Genomic DNA, 21,257 nt, shown 5'->3' with positions numbered 1-21,257 from the left:
GAAATGGAGGTGCGGCTGGAGGTGGGAGGAGGGGATGAACAGGTTAGGGAGGCGGGGACGAGCTGGGCTGGTTTTGGGATGCAGTGGGGGAGGGGGAGATTTTGAAGCTTGTGAAGTCTTTTGGAAGATGACTTTCCATATTAAGCAGATGTTCACCTGCACATCTGCCAATGTACTATACTGTATCCACTGTACCTGTTTTGGCTTCCTTTACATTGGGGAAACCAAGCGGAGGCTTGGGGATCACTTTGCAGAACACCTCCGCTCAGTTCGCAATAAACAACTGCACCTCTCAGTCGCGAACCATTTTAACTCTGCGTCCCATTCTTTAGACGACATGTCCATCATGGGCCTCCTGCAGTGCTACAATGATGCCACCCGAAGGTTGCAGGAACAGCAATTCATATTCCGCTTGGGAGCCCTGCAGCCCAATGGTATCAATGTGGACTTCACCAGCTTCAAAATCTCCCCTCCCCCCACTGCATCACTAAACCAGCCCAGCTCGTCCCCACCTTCCTAACCTGTTCATCCCCTCCTCCCACCTCAAGTCGCACCTCCATATCCCGCCTCCTTGACCTGTCTGTCCTCCCCAGACTGACCTATCCCCTCCCCACCTCCCCACCCATACTCTCCTCTCCACCTATCTCCTTTACTCTCCATCTTCGGTCCGCCTCCCTATCTCTCCCTATTTATTCCAGAACCCTCTCCCCATTCCTCTCTCTGATGAAGGGTCTAGGCCCGAAACGTCAGCTTTTGTGCTCCTGAGATGCTGCCTGGCCTGCTGTGTTCATCCAGCCCCACACTTTGTTATCTTGGATTCTCCAGCATCTGCAGTTCCCATTATCTCTGATCCAGCTGGAATCGATGAGTTGTTTTTATCTTTCTTACTTTCAATTCCTTTTATATGCTGGTAAGATGAGCTGTTTGCACACCAATGCTGTATTTCATGTACTGTTGAGAATATACCTTTTCATTTACTATCTTCAAAAGCATTTTATTCTTACTGTAAATTCTGTATGGAAGGGAAATGTGAGTGAAAGACTGTTACTGAGACTTTCAGGTACCTCCACACATGGGAGAGAGGCACACATACAAAGGTTTTGATGCTTTCTCTTTACGGTCTGCTGTAACAGTTTCACTCTATGGTCTCCTGGTCAGGAGCCAAGCAGGATATTCTTGTCGAAGAGATTCCCTTTAGTTCAAAACCCATCAATTCCATGGTGTCTGCTTTTCATTCTTACTGTTCCAGGAGTAGTCAGCACTGTAATCAACTCAGTACTCTACAGAATATGATCTTTAAAAAGAGCAATCTCTTTGGTTTAAAGCAGTACCTTCCTTATTTTAGTCCAGTCTAAAACTAAAGGAAATAAAAAAGATATGATCTTTAAAAAGGTGCACTTGCTGCTCAGCAAGCCTTCTCTAAAGAAGGCACAACTGAAACTAGTTATCATATGTAATGAAGCAAGTGTTCTTGGAAAATCATCAGATCTGCAATTTACTCAGAGCGTTGTTGCGTTCCCTGGACAAGTACACTTTTTCCTATGTTGTTAATTCTAACACAGGCCAGGACAACTAAATTCCCTTCCTCCATTGAGAATTCCTCAGTTGCTCTTGCACCTCTTCCCCAGGTGGGTATTGTAGCTTTCTGGCTGCTTGTTCAGTTGGACTTGTCTTTACGCAACTTCTTTAGCATAGTATAATGTGACCGGTTCTATAAGAGCCTTAGCTGATAAAAATTGACACAGGCAGCAGAATTTTGGATGACCTCAGGCCAATCTAGAGTTTAAAAAAAGACATGACTGAGGGTTTCATTGAAGTAATTAGTGAAAGTATGCAGTGGGGGTAGCAACAGCAACTCCAGTTGGTGAATGTTCATATAAGACAGTAAGAAGTAGGGACAGGAATAGGCTGATTAGTCTGTCAAGGCTGCTGCGCCATTCACTAGGATCATGGCTGATCCAAAATTCTTCATGCCCACTTTTCTTCCCTTTCCCCATAAACCCTGATTCCCCTACTGATCAAGAATCTATCTATCTCAGCCTTAAATGTACGCGAGGGCTCTGCCCATCAGCTCTCTATAGCAAGGTGTTCTAAGTACTTTCAACCCTGAGAGAAAGATTTAGAAAAGACATGAGGGGAAATTTATTTTTGCACAGAGAATGGTCTGTGTGTGGAATGAACTTCCAGAGGAACTGGTCGATGTGGGTACAGGTAAAGGGTATTCGGATAAGTACATGAAAAGAAATGTTCTGGAATACAGGCCAAGTACAGACAGGTGGGACTTGTTTAGTTTTGGATTATGGTCGGCACGGATTGGTTGGACTGTAGGGTCTGTTTCCATGTTGTATGGCTCTATGACTCTATCTCAGTCATAAATTGATACCCCTTTATTCTGAGAGTATGCCCTCTAGTCTTAGACTCTCCCATGATGGGAAACATCCTCTCAGCATTTACTCTGTCAAACCTCTTAGAAATCCTGTATGTTTCAGTGAGATCATCTTTCATGCTTTGAAACTCCAATGACTATGATTGCTAGCGAGTTTTGAGAAGATTTGTAGCTCAGGTTGAGGTTCTGGATGTGAGTTTGCTCGCTGAGCTAGAAGGTTAGTTTTCAGACGTTTCGTCACCATTCTAGGTAACATTATCATTGAGCCTCCGACGAAGCGCTAGTGTTATGTCCCGCTTTCTATTTATCTGGTTAGGTTTCCTTGGGTTGGTGATGTCACTTCCTGCGTCGGTGATGTCATTTCCTGTTATTTTTCTCAGAGGATGGTAGATTGGCTCCAAATCAATGTGTTTGTTGATGGAGTTCCGGTTGGAATGCCGTGCTTCTAGGAATTCTCGTGCGTGTCTCTGTTTGGCTTGTCCTAGGATGGATGTGTTGTCCCAAACAAAGTGATGTCCTTCCTCATCTGTGTCTAAGGGAACGAGTGATAGTAGGTCATGTCGTTTTGTGGCTAGTTGATGTTCATGTATTCTAGTGGCTAGCTTTCTGCCAGTTTGTCCAGTGTAGTGTTTGTCACAGTTCTTGCAAGGTATTTTGTAGATGACGTTTGTTTTGTTTGTTGTCTGTATAGGGTCTTATAAGTTCATTAGCTGCTGTTTTAGTGTGTTGGTAGGTTTGTGGGCTACCCTGATGCCAAGGGGTCCGAGTAGTCTGGCAGTCATTTCGGAAATGTCTTTGATGTAGGAGAGAGTGGTTATGGTTTCTGAGCCCGTTTTGTCTGTTTGTTTGGGTTTATTGCTGAGGAATTGGCGGACTGTGTTCATAGGGTACCCATTCTTTTTGAATACGCTGTATAGGTGATTTTCTTCTGCTCTTCGTAGTTCCTCTGTGCTGCATTGTGTGGTGGCTCATTGGAATAATGTTCTAATGCAGCTTCATTTGTGGGTGTTGGGATAGTTGCTCCTGTAGTTCAGTATTTGGTCCGTATGTGTTGTTTTCCTGAAGCAGAAAGCTAGCCACCAGACTACATGAACATCAACTAGCCACAAAATGACATGACCCACTATCACTCGTATCCTTAGACACAGATGAGGAAGGACACCACTTTGATTGGGACAACACATCCATCCTAGGACAAGCCAAACAGAGAGACGCACGAGAATTCCTAGAAGCATGGCATTCCAACTGGAACTCCATCAACGAACACATTGATTTGGAGCCAATCTACCAACCCCTGAGAAAAAGAACCGGAAATGACATCACCAATGCAGGAAATGACATCACCAACCAAAGGAAACCTAACCAGATAAATAGAAAGCGGGACATAACACCAGCGCTTCGTCGGAGGCTCACTGATGATGTTACCTAGAATGGTGACGAAACGTCTGAAAACTAAGCTTCCAGCTCAGCGAGCAAACTCACATCCAGAACTATGATTGCTGCTAAGACCATACTAGCGATCATTCTTGTGAACCTTCTCTGAACTGTCTCAATGAAATTATATCTTTCCTTAAATTAAAGGAACAAAACTGCTCACGGTACTCCAGTTGCGACCTCACCGTCACCTCCTACAGTTAAGACCATAAGACATAGGAGTGGAAGTAAGTCCGTTCAGCCCATCGAGTCCACTCTGCCATTTAAATCATGGCTGATGGGCATTTCAACTCCACTTCCCTGCACTCTCCCCATAGCCCTTGATTCCTTATGAGATCAAGAATTTATCGATCTCTGCCTTGAAGGCATTTAACGTCCCGGCCTCCACTGCACTCCATGGCAATGAATTCCACAGGTCCACCACTCTTTGGCTGAAGAAATGTCTCCTCATTTCCGTTTTAAATTTACCCCCTCTACTTACATGGGTCCGAGTCTCCCTGCCTAACGGAAACAACTTCCCAGCATCCACCCTTTCTAAGCCATTCATTATCTTGTAAGTTTCTATTAGATCTCCCTTCAACCTTCTAAACTCCAATGAATACAATTCCAGGATCCTTAGCCATTCATCACACGTTAAACCCACCATTCCAGGGATCATCCATGTGAATCTCCACTGGACGCGTTCCAGCACCAGTATGCCCTTCCTGAGGTGTGGGCCCAAAATTGGATACAGTATTCTAAATGGGACCTAACTAGATCTTTATAAAGCCTCAGAAGCACATCACTGCTTTTATATTCCAACCCTCTTGAGATAAACGACAAGATTACATTTGCTTTCTTAATCACGAACTCTACCAGCAAGTTAACTTTTGAAGAATCCTGGACCAACACTCCCAGATCCCTTTGTACTTCTGCTTTACAAATTTTCTCACCGTTTAGAAAATAGTCCATGCCTGTATTCTTTTTTCCAAAGTGCAAAACCTCGCATTTGCTCATATTGCCTGTCCACCTATCTTCGTATCATCGGCAAACTTCGCCAGAATGCCCCCAGTCCCTTCATCCAGATCATTAATGTATAAAGTGAACAGCTGCGTCCCCAACATTGAACCTTGCGGGACACCACTTGTCACCGGTCGCCATTCCGAAAAAGAGCCTGTTATCCCAACTCTCTGCCTTCTGTCAGACAGCCAATCCTCAATCCAAGCCAGTAGCTCACCTCAAACACCATGGGCCCTCACCTTACTCAGCAGCCTCCCGTGAGGCACCTTATCAAAGGCCTTTTGGAAGTCTAGATAGATAACATCCACAGGGTTTCCCTGGTCTAACCTACTCATTACCTCTTCAAAGAATTGTAACAGGTTTGTCAGGCATGTCCCCCCCCTTACTAAATCCATGCTGACTTGTTTTAATCTGACACTGCACTTCCAAGAATTTAGAAATCTCATCCTTAACAATGGATTCTAGAATTTTACCAACAACCGAGGTTAGGCTAATCGGCCTTTAATTTTCCGTCTTTTGCCTTGATCCTTTCTTAAATAAGCGGGTTACAACAGCAATTTTCCAATCATCTGCGACTTTCCCAAACTTCAGTGACATTAGAAAGATCACAACCGAAGCCTCCGCTGTTTCCTCAGCCACCTCCCTCAGAACTCTAGGATGTAGCCCATCGGGGCCAGGAGATTTATCAGTTTTTAGACCTTTTAGCTTTTCTAGCACTTTCTCTTTTGTAATGCCTACTATACTCAATCCTGCCCCCTGACTCTCCTTAATTGTTGGCATACTACTCATGTCTTCCACTGTGAAGACTGACGCAAAGTACTTATTAAGTTCTTCAGTTATTTCCTTATCTCCCATCACTAGCCTTCCAGCATCAATTTGGAGCAGCCCAATGTCTACTTTTGCCTCACGTTTGTTTCTTATGAATTGAAAGAAACTTTTACTCATCGTTTCTAATATTACTAGCTAGCCTACCTTCATATTTGATCCTCTCCTTCCTTATTTCTCTCATTGTTATCCTCTTTTTTTTTGTAGCCTTCCCAATTTTCTGATTTCCCAGTGCTCTTGGCCACTTTATAGGCTGTCTCTTTTTCTTTGATACATTTCCTGACTTCCTTTGTCAGCCATGCTGTCTTATCCCACCCCGGATAATCTTTCTTTTCTTTGGGATGAACCTCTGTACTGTGTCCTCACTTACACCCAGCAACTCCTGCCATTGTTGCTCTACTGTCTTCCCCGTTAGGCTCTGCTTCCAGTCGATTTTCGTCAATTCCTCTCTCGTGCCCCTGTAATTACCTTTATTTAACTGTAACACCATTACATCCGATTTTGCCTTCTCTCTTTCAAACTGCAGACTGAACTCTACCATATTATGATCGCTGCCTCCTAACTGTTCCCTTACTTTAAGATCTTTTATAAATTCAGGCTCATTACATAGCACTATTCCAGAATAACCTGCTCCCTTGTGGGCTCCATCACAAACTGTTCCAAAAAGCCATCCTGTAAACATTCCATGAATTCCCTTTCTTTGGATCCATTGGCAACGTTATTCACCCAGTCTACCTGAAGTCCCCCATGATGACTGTGACCTTGCCTTTCTGACATGCCCTACCTATTTCTTGGTGCATCTTGTGCCCCTGGTCCTGATCACCGTTTGGAGGTCTGTACATAACTCCCATTATAGTTTTTTTGCCTTTGTGGTTCCTCAATTCCACCCACACAGACTCCACATCTTCTGACCCTATGTCATTCGGTGGCATAGATTTAATTTCATTCTTAACTAACAAGGCAACCCCACCCCCCTCAGCCCACCTCCCTGTCTTTTCGATATGTTGTGAATCCTTGGATGTTTAACTGCCAGTCCTGAACTCCCTGCAACCATGTCTCTGTGATACCTACCACATCGTAATCATTCAAGATGATTTGTGCTGTTAATTCATCTACTTTGCTGCGAATACTACAAGCATTTAGGTAAAGTGCCTTAATGCTAACTTTCTTATCATTATGAGAGATGTTGGAAATCCTAAGATGTCTTAAACTATCCTTCCTTTTTGCTGTATTCCTAGTCTGCCTCGAGCTTAAACCCACCTGTACACATGCTATCCTGTTGCTTATCTTTCCATTTAACTCCATACTCTCTGTCTCTTTCACTTTCCCTTCCCCCCGACTCAGAAGTTTAAAGTCCTACTGACCACCCTATTTATCCTTTTCGCCAGAACACTGGTTCCAGATCGGTTCAGGTAGAGACCGTCCCATCGGTACGGATCCGCCCGGTTCCAAAACTGATGCCAATGCCCCATGAAATGGAATCCCTCTTTCCCACATCAATCCCTTAGCCACGTGTTTACTTCCCTAACTTTCTTTTCCCTATGCCAGTTGGCATGTGATTCAGGCAGTAATCCGGAGATTATGACCCTTGAGGACCTGTACTTCAATTTCTTTCCTAGTGCTTGAAAATCCCTGAACAGGTCCTCTACCCTAGCTTTTCCTATGTTGTTCGGCCAATCGTGGACCACAACAACTGGATCCCCCTCCCGCTCCAATATCCTTTCAACCCGGCCGGAGATTTCCCACACCCTGACACCGGGCAGGCAACACATCGTGTGGGACTCCTGATCCGGCTTGCATAGGATACTATCTGTCCCCCTAATTATAGAATCCCCTATAACAACTACCTGTCTTTTTGCTCCCCCCTCTTGAATAGCCTTCTGCACCACGGTGCCGTGGTCAGCTGGCTTATCCTGTCCACGGCCCTTTTCCTCAGCCGTACAGGGAGCAAGAATCTCATACCTGTTGGACAAGGTCAAGGGCTGAGGCTCCTGCCCTTCTGAATTCAGAATCCCCCTACCTGCCTCATTTACAGTCACACCCTGTTGTCCCTGAACACTTACTGAATTTGAATTACTTAATCTACCGGGTGTGACTGCCTCCTGAAACAAAGTGTCCAGGTAACTCTCCCCCTCCCGGATGTGCCGCAGAGTTTGAAGCTCAGATTCCAGATCATTAATTCTAATCCGGAGTTTTTCCAGCAACCAACACTTGCTGCAGATGTGGTCGCTGCCGTTCACAATGGGGTCAGCCAGCTCCCACATCATACAGCTACAGCACATCACCTGTCCAGCCATTACTATTTATTTAGTTAACTTTTACAATTTATGTATTAAATAATTTCTAGTACTTCTCTGCTATGGTCTTTTTCAATTAAACAATTAAACTTTTAATCAATCACATGATACACAAGAAATATAAATTGAAAAGCCTTACCTTAACAACACATGAGAATCTTTCTCAGTTAGAGCTCCCGCTCTTTCTGCTGCTGGAACAGGATTGGAGGGCTCTGCTGGTTGAGGTAGGTATTTTCTAATTTTTAAAGCAGGGACTTACCCACCTGTAGGCCTCTGATCGACACTCCCGCTCTTCCTGCTGCGAGTCTGTGGGGTTAGAGGAGGAGGGAGGGAGGGAGGCCCTACTGTGTAGGACCTGGGGCTTTGAGGCAAGTGCCCAAATAGCAGTCACTTACCTTCCCAACTGCCTGTCTGCTTCGACTTCACTTCCGCCCAGCTCCCGCCGCTCTCCGCCGAAAAAAGGACTGCTGGCCTTGAGGCAAGTGCTTAAATAGCAGTCACTCACCTTCCCAACTGCCTCTTCGCCTCGACTTCACCCCCGCCTTGCAGGAAGACTTCCCTACTCTTACTCTCCAAGCTCCTTGAAATAAGGACCAACATTCCATTAGCCTTCCTGACTACCTGCTGCACCTATGTGCTAGCTTTCTCTGTTTTATGCACACATACTCCCTATTCCATTTGTATTGCAGCTTTCTGCAGATTTTCTCCATTTAAATAATACTCTTCTTTTGTTCTCCCTTCCAAAATGAACAACTTCATATTTTCTTTCATTGTACTTATATTTGCCAACTTTTTGTCCACTTACGTAACCTACCAACATTTCTCTACAAACTGTTTGCATCCCTCTCACAACTTGGCTTTCTACCTATTATGTTTCCTGTACAAATGTGGCCACAGTACATTTGCTGCCATCCTTCACAGTAATAATATATATTGTGACCAGTTGTGGCCCTAGCACTGATCGCTGTGGTACCCCACTGGTTACAAGCTGCCAACGCATCTTGACTGGCTGTTTCTTGCCCATTAGCCAATTCACTATCCATGCCAATGCACCACTTCCAACACTGTGTGCTCTTATGACTTAACGTTTTGTGAGATACCTTGTTGAATACCATTTGGAAGCCCAAATTCAACACAACTTCTGTTTCCTCTCTATTGACTGTGGTTAAGACTTACTCAAAAACTCTATATGTGTAGACAGACATGATTTGCCTTTTGAAGTGTCCACACATGATTTTTAGTGACTGGCCAGTAAACAAAAGCACACTGATTTACAGTGATTGATGAAAGAACTAGGTTGGGGAGAGAGAGTTCCAAGATAATAAAATGTGAGGCTGGATGAACACAGCAGGCCAAGCAGCATCTCAGGAGCACAAAAGCTGACGTTTTGGGCCTAGACCCTTCATCAGAGATGGGTCTAGGCCCGAAACGTCAGCTTTTGTGCTCCTGAGATGCTGCTTGGCCTGCTGTGTTCATCCAGCCTCACATTTTATTATCTTGGAATTCTCCAGCATCTGCAGTTCCCATTATCTCTGGGGAGAGAGAGTGGTGGGATGGTGATGACGGATATTTTCTCACAGACTGAATTTTATGATGTGGAGTTCACCGAAAGGCAATTGAAGCAGATACAATAGTAATTTTCAAAAGAAATTTGGACTATTTAAAGGGAAAACATTTTCATGACAATGAGAGAAATGGGTTTAATTGGATAGCTGCTCAGAACTGTCACATGCATAGTCGTACAGAATGGGAACAGACTCTTCGGTCCAACTCGTCCATACCAATCAGACATCCTGATCTGACCTCATCCCATTTCCCAGCATTTGACCCATACACCTTTAAACCCTTCCTATTCATGGACCTGTCCAAAAATGTTGTAATTGCACCTGCAACCTCCACTTCCTCTGGCAGCTCACGTCATACACACTCTACATGATGAACTGAATGGCCGTCCCCTGTTCCATTTGATAGCATGTAATTCTACAAAAGCCCACAATGTAATAGCAGGTTGTCATCACCAGTGACACTGGTCTTTTCTGCACTGAAGGAAACTCTGCCCCTGTGAACAGTTCAACCAAATGTAGTGATTGTATTTTTTTAAAGCACACACTTCTGAGGGCATTAATCATGTTATTGTGCACGTATTGTCCCATTACAAGCTAATTCTTGTTCTTGCTATCATTCCCTAGGTTCTGTACAACTTGGCTGCAGTGCAGAGCAGATTGGACCAGTGGCTGGAGGCTCAGCAAACTCTGGAAGATGCTTTACGATTGAGAGCCAAAGGCACAAATACTGAACTGGACAGAGCACTGAGCATGGTAAAAGTAAGTGTGCCCTATTGTTGAAAATCCCCACTGGCTTGCAGAGATGAGCTGTAGCAGTGACTTCTTGTGAATGCCTTCCTAGTGTGTACTGTGACAGGGAACTGCTGTTAACACAGTCTCTAGTCTGGAAAAGACTATTGTTGACTGCTCAGTGTATAAGCGTCACGGTGGCTCAGTGGTTAGCACCGCAGCCTCTCAGCGCTCGGGACCTGGGTTAGATTCCCGCCTCGGGCGACTGTCTGTGTGGAGTTTGCACGTTCTCCCTGTGCCTGCGTGGGTTTCCTCCGGGTGCTCCGGTTTCCTCCTACAGTCCAAAGATGTGCAGGCTAGGTGGATTGGCCATGCTAAATTGCCCGTAGTGTTCAGGGGTGTGGCGGTTCTAGAGGGATGGGTCTGGGTGGGATGCTTCAAGGGGCGGTGTGGACTTGTTGGGCCGAAGAGCCTGTTTCCATGCTGTAGGGAATCTAATCTAATCTAGGTGTGAATAAATGTGTGTTTTTATCTCTACCCCATGCCAGTTTCAGACCCCAACACTCTTGGTATAAATAAAACTCTCCCATTTTCCTCTCAACCCTTCAACAAATGTCATTAAATCTCCTCCTTACTCTTGCTTAAAACCTGTGACGTTTCTAACTTCTGTCAGTTCTGATGAAAAGTAATTCACCAAAAACATCTCCTCTGTTTCTGTCTCTTCTCTCTTTTCTATGACTGTGGAGGATGTCCAGCTTCAGTGTATTTCTTACTTGGTATAACCTTGGTTGTGTATCCTGTGGACTGAAAGGCAGACAATCCATTTAGTCACCAGGACAGAGAGGACGTACCTTCAGACATTGGCAACCTTCTCAAACCCAGCCTGTCAGAGAAATGCAATGCTAGTCTCTTGGATTATGTGAGAGATGGAGTATATAAGAGATAAGCTGCCACCAAGGTGAAGTGGGGAAAGAGCACAGTCTGAGGTCGTCTTGTTCAAGTTAAATGGGAGTCTGTTCAGTTATTGGACCCCCCAGGTGCCTCAAATGCATGTAATTTTAGTCTTCTTCAAGTAAGAGTTGCCCTTGGTTTGTTTGGATAGAGTCATACTGCAATGTTCGTTTGTTTCTTTGATACGTTATTGTACAGAACCGAACTGCAGTTGTGACTATATATGTGTGTAGAAAAAGTATATTTTTGAAATAAAAAAAGGTATGTAAGAGATAAGAGCCCATTGTTCAAGGCTGCACAGTCCTCAGCAGCATTAAATGTAGAGCCTTGCTTTAGCAGTGCTATATGATCCTTATCATTAGTCTGAAGTGTGACCTCGTTTAGCATCTTGTTTTTATTGATTCACTCATGCTGGTGAAACCATAGCAGTGATCTGAGGATGTCTCTGAGCTCAGGAAATCAATGCAGAGACATTTTGAGACAAGGCTATGGACCAGGTGCTGCGATGTGGGGTTAGAATGGATGGCTGGTTAGCTCGTTTGGTACAGACATGATGGGTTGAATGGCCTCTGTCGGTCTTATAACATTTCTATGGTCCATCATAGATTGACAGGTCCGGAATCCTGCAAGGTAAATGAAAAACATAGAGGATGTTTTGGTGGCCATCTTCTAAAATTCTGCAGATTGGAAGGTTACAAATGTTCCTGTTTAAGGCAGGAATGAGAAAAAGAACAAGGAGCTACAGACTTGTCAGCCAGACATAACTGGTAGGTAAAATGCTGGAATTCACTGTAAAAGGATGTGTTAACTAGGCACTCAAATATTGTCCAGTCAACATGTCCCGTACAGTGAATTGTATGAAGTGTTCAGGGTCAACATACATGTAAGGGATTCATGTAAGGGAAATCATGTCTGATAAACCGTATAGAGTTTTAAAGGATATAACTAGCAAAATAGATAAGGAGATACTAATGGATGTGATGTACTTTGATTTTAAAAAGGCTTTTACACAACAGCCAGAAGTCGCACGACACCAAATTATAGTCCAACAGTTTTATTGGAAGACACAAGCTTTTGGAGCCGCTTTACCTGATGAAGGAGCAGTGTTCTGAAAACTTGCGATTTCAAATAATCCTGTGGACTATAACCTGGTGTCGTGTGACTTCTGACTTTGTCCACTCCAGTCCAACTCTGACACTTCCATGTCATTCAAACAGGAAGTTAGTAAACAAACTTAGAGTGCATGAGACTTGGGATAATATACTGGCGCAGGTGAAGAATTAGTTAATGGGACATGAAACAGAATTAGGAACAAACAGGCAGGCCATTACTGGGGATGATGGGAACTGCAGATGCTGGAGAATTCCAAGATAATAAAATGTGAGGCTGGATGAACACAGCAGGCCAAGCAGCATCTCAGGAGCACAAAAGCTGACGTTTCGGGCCTAGACCCTTCATCAGAGAGCCAGGCCATTACTGTTAGGGCAAGGATCAATGCTTGGGTCTCAGTCATTCACAACCTATATCAATTCTTTGAATATGGGGACAATTGTAACATTTTCCAATTTTCTGATGACATAATGCTAGGTGGGAATAAATGTATTGTGAGAGGATCTGAAGAGGCTTCAAGGGGAGTAAAACAGTATGAGTCAGTAGGCAAGAACATAACAGTTGGAATATAATGTTAAAAAAAATGTTATTCACTTAAGTAGGAAAAGCATGAACTGAAGAGCATTTTTTAAATGGTGGGAGACTGGGAAGCGTTAATGTTCAGAGTCCCGGATGTCCTTGTTCAAAATTCTATGAAAGCTATCATGCAGGAGCAGCAATCTATTTAGAAGGCAAATGGCATGTTGCTGTTCATTGCTAGAGAGTTTGAGCACAGAAGTAAAGATACTTTGTTTCAGTTATCTGCAGAGTTGGTGAAACAGCACGTGGAATTTGGCCTCTTTACTGAAGGAAGAATTCTGTGCTGGTCTGAATGCTCCGCATCAGCCTATTCTGTCAAGTGTGTGAAAATAAATGGAAGTCATTTGTCCTTTTTGTTTGTTTCCCTCTCCACCAGAGTAGGGCATGTAGGGTAGATTGATCTTAGTAGGATAATAGGTCGGCACAACATCGTGGGCCAAAGGGCCTGTACTGTGCTGTACTGTTCTATGTTCTGTGCATTCAAACATTTTCTTCAGGTAGAATCTCAACATTTCAATAAGCCAAACTGAGAAGTACTTTCCAGAAAACAAATAATCCCAAAATGTCACTAATTTGTTCAATTCAGAACCAATTATTATTAGTGGGCATACCAACAGTATCAGTTCAATCCATCACAGTCACCATTGACTATTGGAGTGCGTGCCTGGAGACTTTGAAGAGTGTATTGCAAAAGAGTTCACGTGAAGTAAATGTGAGGTAGATTGAATGTAGAAACCTTGGAACAGTTAAGTATAGCAATTATTAGAACACCATGTTCCAGAATACTGTAACATTCACAGATTTTCAGCTGACATTGCACACACGAATACACAAAAAGGCTTTTGTCATAGCTCTCCACAGCATTAGTACCAATTGGATTTACCCAGTCCCTATGAAATTCCCATAATTACCTTACATCAATGTGCCTCTAATTTCCTGATTTAGATTATGCATTATCACAACTATTTGGTGCTCTCTAGGCAATTTCTGCCGAACTCTACTGCCCATGCCTTGCTTAGCTCCACTCAAACAGATTCTAGATTTTGTTCTTCTATTTAAGATCTACTTTCATGACTGTACTGATGTCATTATGAACAGTGGTAAGCCATCTGAATTTCTTTTAGTGGGTCCTTTCCAAATGAACATGCCGGAATTATCCAAAAACCACATCTACCTGTGGCAGTTAATATATGTTTACTTATGTGGATTTACAAATGTATAAGCAGAGAGAGAGGATAAAATCTGCAAAAATCAGAGATGTGCAAGAACTACGATGTGCTGATATTGGTAAATTTTATAAGAGATTTTATATCGAAATGTTGATTGGGATAATCTTAGAGTTAAGACCCCATGACATAGGAGAAGAAGTAGTTGTTTTCAGCCAATCAAATCCATTCCATCATTTTATGAAATTGTGATTGATCTGATAATCTGCAACTCTAGTTTCTTGTCTTTTCCCCATAACCGTTGTTTCCCTTTCCGATTAAAATCTGCCTATTGCAGCCTTCAGTATACTTAACAACACAGCCAACAGCCTTCTGCAATAAAGAATTCCACATATATACTACCCTCAGAGAAGACATACCTCCTCATCCTCTTGTGAATGTACAACACTTTATTCTGAAATTATTCCTTCGGGTCATGGAGCCTTGCTCAAGAAGGATCAACTTTTCTGCATCTACCCTGTTAAATCTCCTAATAATCCTGTATATTTCAACAAGGTTGCCTCTCATTCTTCTGTATTCCAAATGCTACAGGCCAATCTACTCAAACTCCTCTTGTAAGACATTCTTCCATACTGGTGCCAGCTACGTGAATCTTCTCTGGACTGACCCTAGTGTCAGTATATCTTTACTTTGATAAGCAGTTCGCATTGCCTGACTAGTAACAGAAATATATTTCCAACACCTGCAGGTTGACAGGGTAATAGGAAGCAGAGGGTACGTATAATGGGGCTTTTTCAGACTGGTAGGATGTCACGTGTGGTGTACGCAGGGGCCAGTGCTGGAGCGTCAACTCTTTACACTTTACGTAAATGATTTGGATGAAGGGAGCTAGACACAAAGATAGGTAGGAAAGTGAGCTTTGATGAGGACTTGAGGTATTCAAAGGGATCTATATATATATCCTCAGTGAGTGAGTAAAGATCTAGCAAATGGAGTACGATATGGAAAAGTGTGAAATTGTCCATTTTGGCAGAATTTGTTTTTAAAAGCACACATTCTTAATGATAGACTGCAGAAGCTTGAGATGTAGAAAGATAGAAGTATAGAAAGTAAGAGGAGGAGTAGGCAGTTCTGACCATTGTTCTGCCGTTCAATTTGATCATGTATGATCATCCAACTGAGTACCTTGCTCCCACATTCTCCCTGTACCTTTTGATTCCTTTAGCACCAAGAGTTATATCTAACTCATTCTTGAAAACTGTTCAGTATTTTGGCCTCAACAGCTTTCTGTGACATAATTCTACAGGCTGTCTGCGTGAAAAAATTTCTCTTGATTCCAGACCTAAATGGCCTATCCTTTATCTTTAAACAGTGACGCCTAGTTCTAAACTCCACAGTCATCAGGAACGTTGTTCCTGCAGCTACCCTGTCTAGTCCTATTAGAGTTTTATATATTTCTATAATATCCCTCCATTTCTAAAGTGCAGTGAATATAGCCAAACTAATTCAGTCTCTTATCATACATTTGTCCTACCATCCCAGGAATCAGTCTGGTAAACTTTCATTGCACTCCCTCCACAGCCAGAATGATGTTCTTCAGACAAGAAGACCAGTACTCTAGGTGTGGTATTACCAAGCCCTGTACAATTGTAGCAAGGCATCTCTGCTCCTGTACTTGAATCATCTCGCTATGAAGGTCAACATACCATTTGCTTACTTCACTACCTGCTGCATCATTCATGCTTACTTTCAGTGACTGGTGTAGGAGAACACCCAAGCATCATTTCACCTCTCCGTTTCCAAAACTGTCACTGTTGAGATAATAATCTGCCTCCCTGTTTTTGGCAGCAAAGTGGATACCATTACATTTATCCATTTTATACTTCATCTGTCGTGCATTTTTCCACTCACCCCATTTTCCCAAATCACAGTGAAACATCTCTGCATCCTCCTTGCAGCTCACCCTTCCACCCAGCTTTGTGTTACCTGTAAACCTGGATATAATACATTTTGCCCCTCATCTGAACCACTCATGTATATTGTGAATAGCTATAGTCCAAACATTGTTCCCTTCAGTACCCTACTGGTTACTAGATGCCACTTAGAAAACGCTCCTACTCTTGGTATCCTATCAGTTCTCTCTCCATGTTAGTGCACTATCCCTAATTCTTTGTGTTTTAGTTTTACATTATAACCTGTAGAATCATTCAATATTTTAAGGCAGAGGTAGATAGACTCTTGATTACCAAAGGATGAAAGATTATCAAGGATTTGCAGGAATGTAGAGTTGAAGTTAAAATCAGATCAGGGATGTTCTTCTTGAATGGTGGAGCAGTCTTGATTAGCCGAGCAGCCTATTCTTGTTCATTGTTCATGTAACATATTGTTTAACAAAGCGTTTGGGGCCTTGTTTTCACAGATAGAGGCAGTGAATCCAAAGGCAGGAAGGTTATGCTGAATCTCTTTCTAGCTGTGGTTAGGCCACAACCAGAACTTTGCATGTGGTATTGGTTATCACACTTTGAGAATAGTGTGAGTGTCTTTGAGAGGGTACAGAGGAGATTTACCAAAATGGTTCCAGGGTTTGGGGATGTTACAAGGTCAGGTTGGAGAAGCTAGAGTTGTTGTTCTTGGAACAAACCAGATTGCGGGCAGATTTGATAAAGATATGTAAGATCACTGTGAATTTATTGGAAATATCCAATCCAAAACGATTTCCAGTTGCTGATGGGACAAGGATTAGGGGAGACAGGTTTGACAATTTGGGCAAGATATTCAAGGTAGAAAGTGGGAAGAATTACATTGGGCTGAAAGTGGCAATGACCTAAATGACCATGATTGGATTGCTCTGCAATAGATTGGCATGTTCTCAATGAGCTGATGGTCTCCACCTATGTTGTAATGACTCAGTGAAGATATTTAAGCAAAAAACCATAAGACTTGCAGTTTACTATTTGTTTGTATGTTTATATTTCAGTTTAACTCTAAAAGTAATGTTGTGAGTAAGGATGTGAACCATCCCGGTACAACCAGGGAATTAAGATGTTATTGATTGTCTGAACAGTCCATTGAATTCAAGGAAGAAGTTGGATAAATGGGAAGACAGTGTGGAATATTGCAGTATGCAGGAAGGGAGAGAACTTGAGGAAAGATTGAACAAAAACATAGAGCTTCAATAAAACATAACATTATATCCTGAACCAATACTCGTTTTCCATGGCAAGAATTATGTAAACACCCCCACATGCTGTTAATGCAGTCTCGCCCAGGCATGCTGAATCCTTGTTGGCTCATTTATATATCCTATTTAACTTTGCTGCTTTGTTCTGTTTTTTCAGAGCAGTAAAACTTTTGAACCAATTGATGTGCCTGAAGGGATTGTGTTCAGACCTCGCAAGCATGAGGTAGATGAGCTGAACTTGAAAGATTTTCTGGGAACACCTAAGGTAAAGCTGGAATCATGTCCGGTGTTTAGTCCGTGTAGTGCTGGTGCTGTCTGAGAAAATCAGACCTTTTTAACTGAAAAGCATATGTCAATGAAAATTAGTGCTTGTTATCAGGTGTAAATTACCTTTTTTCTCCTTAAGTATTACGCTGAATAATATTTGTATAATTAATATCCTCTCTATTTTCCCACTTCTTGTGTACCTCCCTTATTTGGTCTGTTCTGGGATGGTCCCAGGTGAGTTCTCGTTCCAAAATCCTCTGACCTTGAGCGGGTTCAGAGGAGGTGTGCACTTCACTCGGAAAGGAGAGGGGTTGAATTTGTACCCAGAGATCCAATCCTTGTCCTGCTTGAAAGCGAAAGGACAAATGGTCCAATTTCCAGAAAGTTTCCAGCTCACTAACACGAGAATCCTCTTCACTCTGTTGCCAGGTGGTCTCATCCATTGATCCAAATGACAGCTTCGCAGGATTCAAGCCACTTTGCCCACCGGTATGTCTGTCTGAACAACTGGGATGGGGAGGGGAAGAGAGAAGTGGAGAAATAAGAGGAGAGGGAGGGATGGGGAATGGTTGCGCGCTGTGAAGAGAGATGGATGAAAGAGGAGGGTGCAGAAAACCGCAATGGACAAAGATGGAACATTTCCCCTCAGTGACGGGATCGGTTACCCCTGTCCCCTCCCAGGAGACATGGATTTAAGGTAAGAGACAGGAGATTTAGAGGAACTGAATCTGTAACTCACTGCCTGTAAGTAAAAATAGGTATATTTATTGTAATTCATTTAAGTTTGTGGATGACAAAAAAATGAGTGAGAAGGAAAGTAGTGAGGATCACTCAAGAAATATATGGAGGGATGTAGACAGATTAAGTAAAGAGGCAAAGATGTGGCAGTTGTATTGTGATGAGGGCAGAGCAGTGGATGTGATCAGTAAGGCATTCAACAATGTCCCTCATGGTAGACTGGTTAGCAAGGCTAGATCACATGCAATACAGGCAGAACTAGCCATTTGGATACAGAACTGGCTCAAAGGTAGAAGACAAGGGGTGGTGGTGGAGGGTCACTTTTCAGACTGGGATCTGTGACCACTGGTGTGCTACAAGGATCAGTATTGTGTCCACTGCTTTTTGTCATTTAAGTAAATGATTTGAATGTGAACATGGCAAGTATGGTTGGTAAGTTTGCAGATGACACTAAAATTAGTGGTGTAGTGGACAGCAAAGAAGGTTACCTGAGAGTACAATGGTATCCTGATCAGATGGACTAATGGGCCAAGGAGTGGCAGATGGAGTTTAACTTAGATAAATGCGTGGTGCTGCATTTTGGAAAGGCAAATCAGGGCAGGACTTACACACTTAATAGTAAGGTCCTGGAGAGTGTTGCTGAACAAAGAGACCTTGGCATGCAAGTTCAGAGTTCCTTAAAAGTAGAATCGCAGGTAGGTAGGATTGTGAAGAAGGCGTTCTGTCTGCTTGCATTTATTAGTCAGTGCATTGAGTATAGGAGTTGGAAGGTCATGTTGTGGCTGTACAGGACATTGGTTTGGCCACTTTTAGAGTATTGCGTGCATTTCTGGTCTCTCTGCTGCATGAAGGATGTTGTGAAACTAGAAAGCATGCACAAAAGATTTATGAGGATATTGCCAGCGTTGGAGCGGTTGAGCTATAGGGAGAGGCTGAATAGGTTGTGGCTGTTTTCCCTGGAGTGTTGGAGGCTGAGGTGTGACCTTATAGAGGTTTATAAAATCATGAAGTGTATGGACGTGGTAAATAGGCAAGGTCTTTTCTCTGGGGTGAGAGAGTCTAAAACTAGAGGGCATAGGTTTAAGATGAGATTTAAAAGGGACATAAGGAGCAATATTTTCGTGCATAGGGTGATACATATATGGAATGAGCTGCCAGAGGAAGTGGTGGAGGCTGGTACAATTCCAACATTTAAAAGGCATCTGGGTGGATAAATGAAAACAGTGTGGAGCTGGAGGAACACAGCTGGTCAGACAAGATCAGAGGAGCAGAAAAGTTGACATTTCAGATTTACACCTTTCATCAGGACTCTTGCTATCTCTGGGTATATGAATAGGAAGATTTTAGAGGGACATGGGCCACATGCTAGCAAATGAGACTAGATATATGTGGTTAGCATGGACGAGTTGCACCGAATGGTCTGTTTCCATGCTGTATATCTCTCTGACTCTATGTAATGAGGGGAAGTATGAGGTTATACACTTTGGCAGGAGGAACAGAATAGCTGAATCTTATTTAAATTGGGCCAAGACTGGGGGAAAAAAACTGTAGAACAGAGAGATTTGGGACCCTAGTGCATGATTCACAAAAAGCTTGCATCCAAGTTCAGCAGCAGTTAGGGAAGGCACATGGAATTTAGCCTTTACTTCAAACAGAATGGAGTGTAAAAATAGGGAAGACTAAGTGAAACTAAGATACTAGACAGACCACAGCTGGAATTCTGTGAATCGTTTTAGTCCCATTATCTCGGAGAGATGTATTGGATTTGGAGGCAGTCAAGAGGAGGTTCACTAAGGTGATTCTGGGTAAGGAGAGGTTATTTAACAAGGTGAGGTTTCGTTTGTTACTCATTAGCGTTTAGGAGAGGTGACTTTATTGAAAGGTATAATATATCAGAGCATAAGAAATGAGGTGGTATTGGAGATTTTGACAGATTTAAAAGTGGACAGTTACCCAGGTCCAGATGAGTTGTCTCCCAGGCTGCAGTGGGAGACAGAGGCCCTGTCCAAATTTTTTAAATTATTTCTGGCCACAGGAAAAGTGCCAGAGGACTGGAGGACAACTAATGTGATTCCACTTTACAAGAAGGATGGTAGAGATAGATCAGGCGAATATAGACCCCTGAGTCTAACATCAGTGGTAGGGAAACTGTTGGAGAAAATAGTGAACGAGAAAGATGCCTAACAAAAACTGGTTGAATTAGAACATAGAACATAGAACAGTACAGCACAGAACAGGCCCTTCAGCCCACAATGTTGTGCCGACCATTGATCCTCATGTATGCACCCTCAAATTTCTGTGACCATATACATGTCCAGCAGTCTCTTAAATGACCCCAATGACCTTGCTTCCACAACTGCTGCTGGCAACGCATTCCATGCTCTCACAACTTTCTGCGTAAAGAACCTGCCTCTGACATCCCCTCGATACTTTCCACCAACCAGCTTAAAACTATGACCCCTCGTGCTAGCCATTTCTGCCCTGGGAATTATTTGAGGGAATGACCTAGTAGGTAGATGAGGAGGGCAGTGGTTGTAGTTTATATGGATTTCAGCCAAGATCTTCGTCAAGGTCCCATGTGGAAAACTGAAAAAGGATCCGCGGTAACTTGGCAGGTTGGATCCAAAATTGTCTTAGTGGCAAGGTGGTGATAGAAGGCTGTTTGTCTGATTGGAGTCTGGTATACCACAGGGATCACTGCTGAATCCCTTATTGTTCATGATATTTTTGAACAAAGGAACCACATTCACTATCCTCTAGTCGTCTGATGTATCGCTTGTGGTCAGTGAAGTATTAAATATCTCAGTCAAGGCCCCAGCAATTTTCTCCCTTGTCTCCCATAGCAACCTGGGATACTTCTCATCTAGCCCTGCTGATGTAGGCACCTATACCTGTGAAAGCATCTAATACCCCCTCATTAATCTTAACATGGTGTAGAAACTCAACATCCCACCTGAAATCTGCAGCTATAATGTGTTTGTCCTTTGTGAATACAGATGAGAAATATTCATTTAAGACTTCACCCACATC

At 43.0% G+C, this 21,257-nt stretch overlaps 1 protein-coding gene across 1 annotated transcript in view; it reads left to right on the top strand.

Moving 5' to 3' along the window:
* LOC125465244 (neutrophil cytosol factor 2-like) overlaps positions 1 to 21,257 on the top strand; it is a 97,290-nt gene that overhangs the window by 34,770 nt on the left and 41,263 nt on the right. The window contains exons 4-6 of the mRNA XM_059638233.1: positions 10,131 to 10,265; positions 17,380 to 17,487; positions 17,919 to 17,978. Coding sequence (XP_059494216.1) covers positions 10,131 to 10,265; positions 17,380 to 17,487; positions 17,919 to 17,978 — 303 coding nt within the window. The remainder of the gene's footprint in view (positions 1 to 10,130; positions 10,266 to 17,379; positions 17,488 to 17,918; positions 17,979 to 21,257) is intronic.

The sequence above is a fragment of the Stegostoma tigrinum genome, chromosome 29, assembly GCF_030684315.1.
Source record: "Stegostoma tigrinum isolate sSteTig4 chromosome 29, sSteTig4.hap1, whole genome shotgun sequence".
Lineage (NCBI taxonomy): Eukaryota > Metazoa > Chordata > Chondrichthyes > Orectolobiformes > Stegostomatidae > Stegostoma > Stegostoma tigrinum.
The sequence above is the reverse complement of the archived record's forward strand: the minus strand, read 5'-3'. Positions and strand labels throughout refer to the sequence as shown.